This window comes from Poromitra crassiceps, assembly GCF_964638095.1.
Source record: "Poromitra crassiceps genome assembly, chromosome: 27".
NCBI classification, from domain to species: domain Eukaryota; kingdom Metazoa; phylum Chordata; class Actinopteri; order Beryciformes; family Melamphaidae; genus Poromitra; species Poromitra crassiceps.
Window position 1 is genome coordinate 9,533,203 of NC_139650.1, and position 10,000 is coordinate 9,543,202.

The window sequence follows — 10,000 nt, forward strand, 5'->3', positions numbered from 1 at the left end:
TACCAGCTTGGTACATTCCTCTCTGTGATGGGGACTTGTCAGTACACCGCGGGGGAAAAATGTCAGCGACCATCACAGATTTACCTTTTGTTCATCACTTACAACACATACAGTAGGCTAGCTTCACTGTCCTTTACTTTTATAGCATGGTGGCCAAGCCATCTCCAACATGGTCTGCCTGCCTGTCTGCCTGTCTGTCTGTCTGTCTGTCTGTCTGTCTGCCTGTCTGCCTGCCTGTCTGCCTGTCTGTCTGTCTGTCTGTCTGTCTGTCTGTCTGCCTGTCTGTCTGTCTGCCTGTCTGTCTGTCTGTCTGTCTGTCTGTCTGTCTGTCTGTCTGCCTGTCTGCCTGTCTGTCTGCCTGCCTGTCTGTCTGTCTGTCTGTCTGCCTGCCTGCCTGTCTGTCTGTCTGCCTGTCTGTCTGCCTGTCTGTCTGTCTGTCTGTCTGTCTGTCTGTCTGTCTGTCTGCCTGCCTGTCTGTCTGTCTGTCTGTCTGTCTGTCTGCCTGTCTGTCTGTCTGTCTGTCTGTCTGCCTGTCTGTCTGTCTGCCTGTCTGTCTGCCTGTCTGCCTGTCTGTCTGTCTGTCTGCCTGCCTGCCTGTCTGTCTGTCTGTCTGTCTGTCTGCCTGTCTGTCTGTCTGCCTGTCTGTCTGCCTGTCTGCCTGTCTGTCTGTCTGTCTGTCTGTCTGTCTGCCTGTCTGTCTGTCTGCCTGCCTGTCTGCCTGCCTGCCTGTCTGTCTGCCTGTCTGTCTGTCTGTCTGCCTGTCTGTCTGCCTGTCTGTCTGTCTGCCTGTCTGCCTGTCTGTCTGTCTGCCTGTCTGTCTGCCTGTCTGTCTGTCTGCCTGTCTGTCTGTCTGTCTGTCTGTCTGTCTGTCTGCCTGTCTGTCTGTCTGCCTGTCTGTCTGCCTGTCTGCCTGTCTGTCTGTCTGCCTGTCTGCCTGCCTGTCTGTCTGTCTGTCTGCCTGTCTGTCTGTCTGTCTGCCTGTCTGTCTGCCTGTCTGTCTGTCTGTCTGCCTGTCTGCCTGTCTGTCTGCCTGTCTGTCTGTCTGTCTGCCTGCCTGTCTGCCTGTCTGTCTGTCTGTCTGTCTGTCTGCCTGTCTGTCTGTCTGTCTGTCTGTCTGTCTGTCTGTCTGCCTGCCTGCCTGCCTCCCTGCCTGTCTGCCTCTCTGTCTGTCTGTCTGCCTGCCTGTCTGTCTGTCTGTCTGTCTGTCTGTCTGCCTGTCTGTCTGTCCCCACAAAAGTAGACCAATCACAGCTCACGCTGCTACGTGCATGACATCATGAAACAGAAACTTAACAGGATTCAATCAGTCCACCACTGTTTCCTGGTTATAGCGATATATACACGCATTTCCCCCCCACCACCTAACTTCAGAGAACATCAAGTCTCTCCTGTAGTGGAGTTATTATGATATTATGATGCTCTTATAATGATGGCCCACTGGCAGAGCAGATGCAGACATAAATATAGACATAAAGACATATCGCACGCTCCTTAATAGCATCCCTCGCTGCCTCGCACTCTGTGCTCGTTGGTTTGCCCTGGCTTGGCGGGCTCGCAGACGCAGCTCGCACGCTACACGCTACATGCTACACGCTACACGCACGTGCTCACACATGCTGCTTGGCCTCGCCCACTCGAGTTGAGCAATTGTGCGCCGCACTGCCGGCCACCTTATACTTGTGAGATGCTTTTCAGAATGTAACAAAATTCACTGGACAAAATAAGAAAACTTCAACTTAGGTTATGTAATACGTGCCATATTTGTTTAATAAAAAAAAAATATATATATATATTTTTAAAACATTTTCTTTCAAACAAAACTGTAAGATTGATCAGCAGGCTTAGACGATGCTCTGCCTGGGTTAGGATGCTCTGCCTGGGTTAGGGTTTGCGTCATTTAACCATCAATTGATCATCAATTGATCAGCAGAAATGTTTGTTTTGGGCGGATGCCGATATTTAATTTGAAAGCCTTTATCGTCCGATACCAATGATGTGCAGATATCGTGGTGAGATCAGGCAGGAGGACAGATATCATGGTGCTGGTGCATCCCTGAGGTCAGGCAGGAGGACAGACGCCAGTGATGCCTCTGAGAAAGCTCATGCTCTGCTGGTGGACACAGTGCAATACTGCTTGGTTTGATCAAGTAAAAAACATTTTTATCAGCATCTTGCGAAATATCTATGGAAAAAAAGATTGAGGATGAAATCACTTGGCGCGGATGCCAAACCCGGAAGAGGGTGTGACTTTGGCACACTCTATAGCAATTCTCCCCCGTCACTTTTCATTGTGAACAAGCTGAAAGATGAGAAGGTCCCCTCCTTCACCTCCTTCACCCTGTAATAGAAAGTTCTAAAGAAAAGGGATGAAGAACATTTTCAGGGAGATGTTCATCATTCAGGACCAGCCGTCGAGCGTGGATGGATGAGTAAGCTGAAAGTGCTTCTTGGGACTTGAATCATCACTGAAGCTGCTGTAGGCATGTTTGGGGAGCGACATTAGGATTCAATTAAAATTCCAAAACACACACACAGACACACACACACACAAACACACACACACACACACACACACACACACACACACACACACACACACACACACACACAGAGAACTCTCCTCTGCCTGCCTCCCCCGCTCGCTGTGAACTGATGTGATGATTTATTGGTCTATAGGCATGAAAATGCACTTGAAGAGGTCAGCGTAAAGAGAAAGCAGCAGTACAAGGTGCACATTGTGCAGCGTGTGGAATATAAAGCTTAATTAATCAACCAGGCAAGATAAGGATGACTTTCCCAAAAGCCCATTTTCATCCATATTTCTTTCTCACATTTTCTCCCCAATAGAGAGCCGCAGGGATGACGTATTTTTGTTAGTCGAAACGCGGAAGTCCCGGACTTCCGGGTTCTTCACTGTTTCTGCCTATGGGATTTTTGAATGGGTTTTTAGCGCGATGCTTCAAATAAGGTCTCTGGGCAACGCAAGCTTAATCAAACGCGAACCGGTGTTCAGCGGGATAATCTTCACACATGAGGACCACTTTCATGAGTTTTGAAGCGTAAATGCGAGCCCTAGAAGTAAAAAGCTCGTGCTAAGCTAATCCAGAACTACACACAGTGTCGCATAGGCTTCCACGTCACGTCACCGCTCAACCTGGAGTGTTGTTGATGTGTGCGCTGCTGTGCACTGATTACCCCGGGCTGAACGGGCTGAACCAGGTGAGGGAAAGAGAATTTCCGCATTCGTCCTTTGAAGTGATGACGTTATCGACGTATAATATCCCCGTCGACTCAACAGTGTAGTCTCATTTAGCCGTTTGCTAGCTAGCCGCCCTTTTAACGGCACGTAAAAGCTTAAACACTCATAAAAGTGGTCCTCATGTGTGAAGATTATCCTGCTGAACACTGGTTCGCGTTTGATTAAGCTTGCGTTGCCCAGAGACCTTATTTGAAGGATCGCGCCAAAAACCCATTCAAAAATCCCATAGGCGAAAACAGTGAAGAACCAGGAAGTGTTAGCATCAATGTTTTCCTGGGGCTCTCTATTGTACTTGTCCTGCTGTCCCCTGTCTTCACTCCACCCCCTCTGCTGATCTGGAGAGAGTTGTAGACTTAGCACATGCTTCCTCCGATACATGTCGCCAGACACTTCTGTAGCTGATGTTTGTTTGATTTCATTCGGAGCTCTGCGTTGCCCTCTGACCTCTGACCTCTGTGGAGGCCCTGCAGGGGGGCCGTGACCCTCGGGTTGGCAAGCGCTGCACTTTGACCCCTCCGTCCCACCAGCCTCAGCAGAGACGTTAGTGATGTGCTGCTGCACACTCACAGCCTTGATGCAAGCAAAGTATTATTCAGTGCATTCAGATGCACTGAATAATAGTTAGTAATAGTTTGTATTTGTGTTGTTTTTCTACCATTCTCCATCTTTTCTGTGTTTTGATGTTGTGCATGTTTGTCATCTGGATTATTTTTTGCTGTTTTCTTTTTTTGTTCTTTTGGGAGTTGGATGTTCTCTGCAGCCCCAGGAGGTCTCTTCGTCTCAGCTGCACTGCAATTGCTCTCTGTTTTTAGAGCTTTTAGCATTTGTGCAGATAAACTGAACCCAAGTCTAAATCCAGCAAAGGAGGCAGGAAGGGACCCGGAACAGAGGGTAACCCGCCGTTCAAAACAATAAGCATGGATGTGAATTTTGTTAAATGAACAAGACACGTACGTGGTCTGAGCTTCGGTTTTTAGCCCGAATATTACAAAAGACCCCACTGATTCATAACAGGTCTAAAGTCGTGTTATAGTAGTCGGGCGCACTTAGTGACAAGTAAGACAACAGTAAAACGGACAGGTTTTTGTATTGAGTTTGGCGTCAGTGGGCGTAACCCATAAGAGAGCGACCCTCGTAGCCCCAGCAACACCGGAAGTAACTCCAGTGACCTTATGAATGGGTGATATGGCAAATAGGCGGATCTCCCAAAAAGTATCTATCCCTTTAAATGTACTGTATCCTTCTTCCTACACACAGTAGCTTTAAATGTACTGTATCCTTCTTCCTACACACAGTAGCTCTCTTGTGTCTCACAGTTGACACATTACAGACGGGTGTTAGCTAATTAGATCCAACAGGAATACCGAGCGAAGTCCGACTCTTCTTTGTTTCCCACTGATGAACTGTGAAAATGTGTGTGTGCTGCGGCAACACTTGCAACACACATAGTGGGAACAAATATGAATACTAGTACTCATACACCTTTGTTCTCAGTACCGAAAGACTTGTAAGTGCACGTTCACACCATACGCATGCAAAGGTTTTGTGCCACGGAGTCAGGACAGATCTCACTTAACTGCACTTTGAAATGAACTATGACCTGCATCAAAGTCGTGAAGCTGTGTTCATGAGGTAGTGATGTACAGTAACGGAGTGTTCATGAGGTAGTTGTGTACTGTAAAGTCTCCCTCTCTCTCTCTCTCTCTCCTTCTCTCTCTCTCTCCTCTCTCTCCTTCTCTCTCTCCTTCTCTCTCTCTCCTCTCTCTCTGTCCCTCATGTCAGTTAGCCTGGCACTCATATTGTAGCTGACTGTTGGTGCTGGAGAGGCTGGCATACAGTCTGAAATATTGATGACCTACTGTAGAGAAGGGATCAACCTCTCTCTCTCTCCTTCTCTCTCTCTCTCTCTCTACTTCTCTCTCTCTCTCTCAGCCTCTCTCTTCCTCCTTCCATCTCTCTTTCTCTCTCTTTCTATCATCTCTACTCTTTCAATTCAATTCAGTTGAATTCAGTGAGCTTTTACTGGCATGACATACGTCTACTTACTGTATGGCCAAAGCATACAACAAAACAAATACATCCAAAATAGTAGAATTTTTACGGCAGATCCAAGTCTAATTTACATTGGATATTGGTGAGATATTGGTGAGTCATATATATACATAAAATTAATAATAACATTAATAATAATAATAATAATATTAACACATTCACTGCCAGCCTTTTTTTTTTTTACTGTAGGTAGCTTTTGCCAGAGGGTTTTTTTGAGGATTCTGGCTCATTTTACAAGAGCCAAGGATAATTTTCTGCTTGGAGTTTGTCAACACAAAGTTCACAAAAGTACTAATAGAATGTGTGCTTTCTCTGTCTAAAAGAGTTAGTTTGTAGAGTTAGTAGTTATGTAGATATTAGCCGTTGAGTACAGCATGGTTTCAGCGTCTGAGACAAAAAGCTGAGATAATCGCAGTTTTGTGAAATTCAATATCAAACAGTCACTTTAACCATTTATTTTTGGCATCAGTGAGACATCAGACATAAACAATATAGTTCTGAACAGTAATTTCCTCCATAGCAGCACCCGCACCCCCTCTCCTTACAACTCCTCCCTCCGTGGGCGTGTCTCCGTGTTTGTCAGTCACAAGCCAGTCTCTCCTGCCTGTCTGAGCAGTGAGCAGCAGCCTCTCTCTGGCGGTCCCTCGTCGGCGAGCGTGGATGTGGCTTAATCCGTTCTTGGATTTTCGGTTGAGAGCTTTGACGAAGCCTTGTGTGACTCTAGGCTTATGCTGCGCGCTTCAAAGTGTGCTTTCCACCCAGTCCACCTGTGGAAGCCCCCACCGCCGTGCGCCCGTGTGAAAGGTTTTCGCCTACAGTATGAGAATGAGGCTTGTTCGCTTCTGGGTCCTCGGTTGAGCTCAGCTGGAATGCGTGCGTTTCTGGCCAAACAACACTCAATAGTCTGAGCACCGTCGCCACTCAGTGGGTCGGCGGAATGGATTGCACACGCCCGGCGGCTCTAACAGTATAATAGAAGATGCAAAAGGGCCAGATCAAGGATCCACCGTCAAAAAAAAAAAAACGATTTTTTTTGACGTATCCATACGTCGCTGGCAGTTAACGGTTGGATTCTGCTTGACGTATGCATACGTCGCTGGCAGTTAACGTGTTAATAATAATAATAATAACTATCATTTGTTGGAATGCATACACAAATACTTTTGAATTGGACATATATATATATATAAATATACTGTACCAGTCAAAAGTTTGAACACACCTTCCCATTCACTTCAATGAGAAAGTGTATCCAAACGTTTGACTAGTACTGTGTGTGTGTGTGTGTGTGTGTGTGTGTGTGTGTGTGTGTTTGTAAATCTGCACATGCATACACTATGAGCATACACACACATCCATATAACATTGCACGTACATATTTATAACATACAATGCGTGAAAATGAGTCGTATGATTCCCTCCTCTCTCAATTTTTCTTTTCAGTCAGCTTTATTGGCACGAGAAGAAGTCATTCTTGTTGCCAAAGCTTGCAAACATAATAGTAGGAATTATTAATAATCACAAACAAACAAAAATGATGAATACTTACAACAAACTGTCAAAGAATAACCGTGAACAAATGCAGGTTGAAATGTAACTTAAAACATTGATTATCATCTCAACAATATGACAATAGGAATGATTCTGAGGAAAATATGTCTCATATGGTTTTTGTCACATTTCCTCTCCATTTCTCCCTCAGGAGGCTTGTGAGAGTGTGTTATGTCATATTAAAGAGACAGGCTGCTGCAATTGCACAAATATGTCATAATAAGAATCATGTTGGGGGAGGCGGTTTGGGCAGATTTGGGTTTGAGGCCATCGATTTTGGATCAGTGTGAATCAGGGTTTCTGTGTCTGTGATTCAGAAGAAATAGTTCTGTCCTTATCCTTTCATCTCTCCCCGCCCCCTCCCTCTTTCGCTCTCTGACACGTTATTATGGATCCCACTGCACTTGCGGGCAGAACACGCCCTCCAGCCTGGTAGGCAGCAGGCTTTACATGCTGGAGTACAGCAGCTTGAGTAGGAGGGATGGCTTCACATGGCCTCTGCTCCCCAGCAAACATCTCCAGCCTCGCATCATCAACAGCATCAGCTGTACAGTACTGGACCTGTCATATCATCATAACCACAAGGTTTTCTAAGATCTTTATGTCAGCATCATCTATTGTTGGTGGATACTGGCTGAGTTTGCTGAAAACATCGGAAGCCTCGTTATAAACGTCCCAGGTTTGCCATGCAGTCTATGGTAAATAAAGCTACAAATACCATAAACTGACAGTCCTTCAAGTCAAGTAGAAAAAGGCTTCTTCTCCACGCATCATCCAACAAGATGCAGTTGAACCAGGTGCTTCTCAGTTTGAGGACAGCAAACTTCCAGGAAACAAAGGAGGGACTGGAGCAGCTTTTATGAGTGCAAACAGGTGACTAACGTTTCGACACTGTGTCTTCATCAGAGTCAAAGGGGACAAAGACATGAAGCAACTGGTTATATAGTCAACCTAAACCAGGTGTGAAGTCATAATTGGATAATAGGTTGAACAGAGTTTCACATCTACGTTCACCCATGCTTTTTTTACTCTGAAGAAGACGCTGCTCGCGTCGAAACGTTAGTTTTTGTACCTTATTAAATTTGTTTACCGGTGATTTCATGTGCTCCAGTCAATTCTACCTTTCCTGTTCACGCATTGTTCTAGTTATGATCATCATAATGAAGACTTACTCTTCTCTCTGTCTGTCTGTCTCTCTCTCTCTCTCCCAGACGTGGTTGAAGAACTATGGCTACCTGCTGCCTCATGACATCCGCACATCAGACCTGCGGCAGGAGAAAGCCATGCAGTCTGCTGTGGCCGCCATGCAACGCTTCTATGGCCTCCCTGTGACCGGGCTGCTAGACCAGACCACCATAGAGTGAGTCCATGTCCCAGGTTTCTGCAGGTTTCTGTGTGTGTGTGTGTGTGTGTGTGTGTGTGTGTGTGTGTGTGTGTGTGTGTGTGTGTGTGTGCGTGCGTGCGTGTGTGTGTGCGTGCGTGCGTGCGTGCGTTGTGCGTGCGTTGTGCGTGTGCGTGTGCGTGTGTGTGTGTGTGCGTGCGTGTGTGTGTGTGTGTTAGAAACCAAAGTAAGGCAGGCATGGGATGTGACCTATTTTGGGAGCGCACACACTTAGATTGAGTATCATAGATCCATCTATTTTGGGGGCTTTCGTGAGATGTTTTATGGGATAGGAAGAAAAACATACTTCTACAATATAAATGTGTGATCATATTGTTTTTTTTTGTTTCCTCTCTAATATTTGCCTTTTCCCTGTGAAATACTGGATAGTTTTCAGCCTCTGGCGCTCCTTTCATAATTAATTGAATGCCACTATATTCTTTAGTTGAACTGTTCACCGCTCTGTGTGTACAGCCTTGTGACGGTGTCACAAAAAGGGGGGAAAGAAAGAAAATCTATATTTTTCTCCCATGATGATCAACTCTCCCATACCAGTGATTCAATGCATTATAATGCTATATCAACTATTCACTATATTTAAACTGTATAAAAAAATATGTTGGTGAGTGAGTGAAATCAGTGTGATTGCGTACGCACTGCTGTTAGGTTGGGCAATGGCAGGAAGGGGGGTCGTGAAGACGTGAACCCCAGCCTAAAGTTTTTTGGGGGTCGCGGCTCAAAAAAGTTGAGAACCACTGGTCTAGCACATGCTTCCTCCAATACATGTGCAGTTACCAGCCGCTTCTTTTCACCTGACAACGAGGTGTTCCACCGGCAGGACGTAGCGTGTGGGAGGATCCCCCCCCCCCCCCTCCCCCCCCGACCGACCAGAGGTGACCAGGACTCGTAATGTCTAACTGTGTGTGTGTGTGTGTGTGTGTGTGTGTGTGTGTGTGTGTGTGTGTGTGTGTGTGTGTGTGTGTGTGTGTGTGTGTGTGTGCGTGCGTGCGTGCGTGCGTGTGTGTGTGTGTGTGTGTGTTTTTGTGCGTGTGTGTGTGTCCAGGTGGATGAGGAAGCCTCGTTGTGGTGTCCCAGATCATCCTCACACCAGCCGCCGGCAGAGGAATAAACGCTACGCCCTGACGGGGCAGAAATGGAGAGATAAAAAGATCTCCTACAGGTGACTATCTTTCTACAGTAACTATCTATCTATCTATCTATCTATCTATCTATCTATCTATCTATACTGTATCTGTCTATCTATCTATTTATCTATCTATTTATCTATCTGTCTATTTATTGATCTATCTATTGAATCATTGACGGTGGTGGTGTAGTTAGGGATTGTTTGTTGTTGGTCATGATTAACGGTCCGCATCAACAGGGCTGAATCATTGACAGTGGTGGTGTAGTCAGGAATGTCATACCGAACCGACCTGGATAGCTAGGCTTAGATAGTGAGGTAATATGCAGTTGTGCGGTGGTAGCATGGAGGGGGGTGTTTCCAGGACGCTGGATTACACCGTTAAGCCTTCTTGAGGTGTCGGTGGGCCTAACTTAACGAAACATCGGTGAAGGAAGGTGCCCACTTGAAAACCCCAATGACATGCTTCATACTGCTGTTGGCTAGGGTAGGTAACTGGTGATTTGTGTCTTGTTTATTAGTTTGTTAGCCTGTTAGCTTGTTTTATTCTGGATTGGGCTTCTAAATGTGTTTTTCCTCGGATTTTGGCTTCTCTCTTTGCGTACTTGTTTTC

General features: G+C 46.0%; 1 protein-coding gene across 1 annotated transcript in view; it reads left to right on the forward strand.

The window, feature by feature from the left end:
• Nucleotides 1-10,000, forward strand: part of mmp24 (matrix metallopeptidase 24) — a gene marked incomplete at both ends in the record, with an annotated part of 91,949 nt that overhangs the window by 30,809 nt on the left and 51,140 nt on the right. The window contains 2 exons of the mRNA XM_083661546.1: nucleotides 8,074-8,222; nucleotides 9,307-9,423. Coding sequence (XP_083517672.1) covers nucleotides 8,074-8,222; nucleotides 9,307-9,423 — 266 coding nt within the window. The remainder of the gene's footprint in view (nucleotides 1-8,073; nucleotides 8,223-9,306; nucleotides 9,424-10,000) is intronic.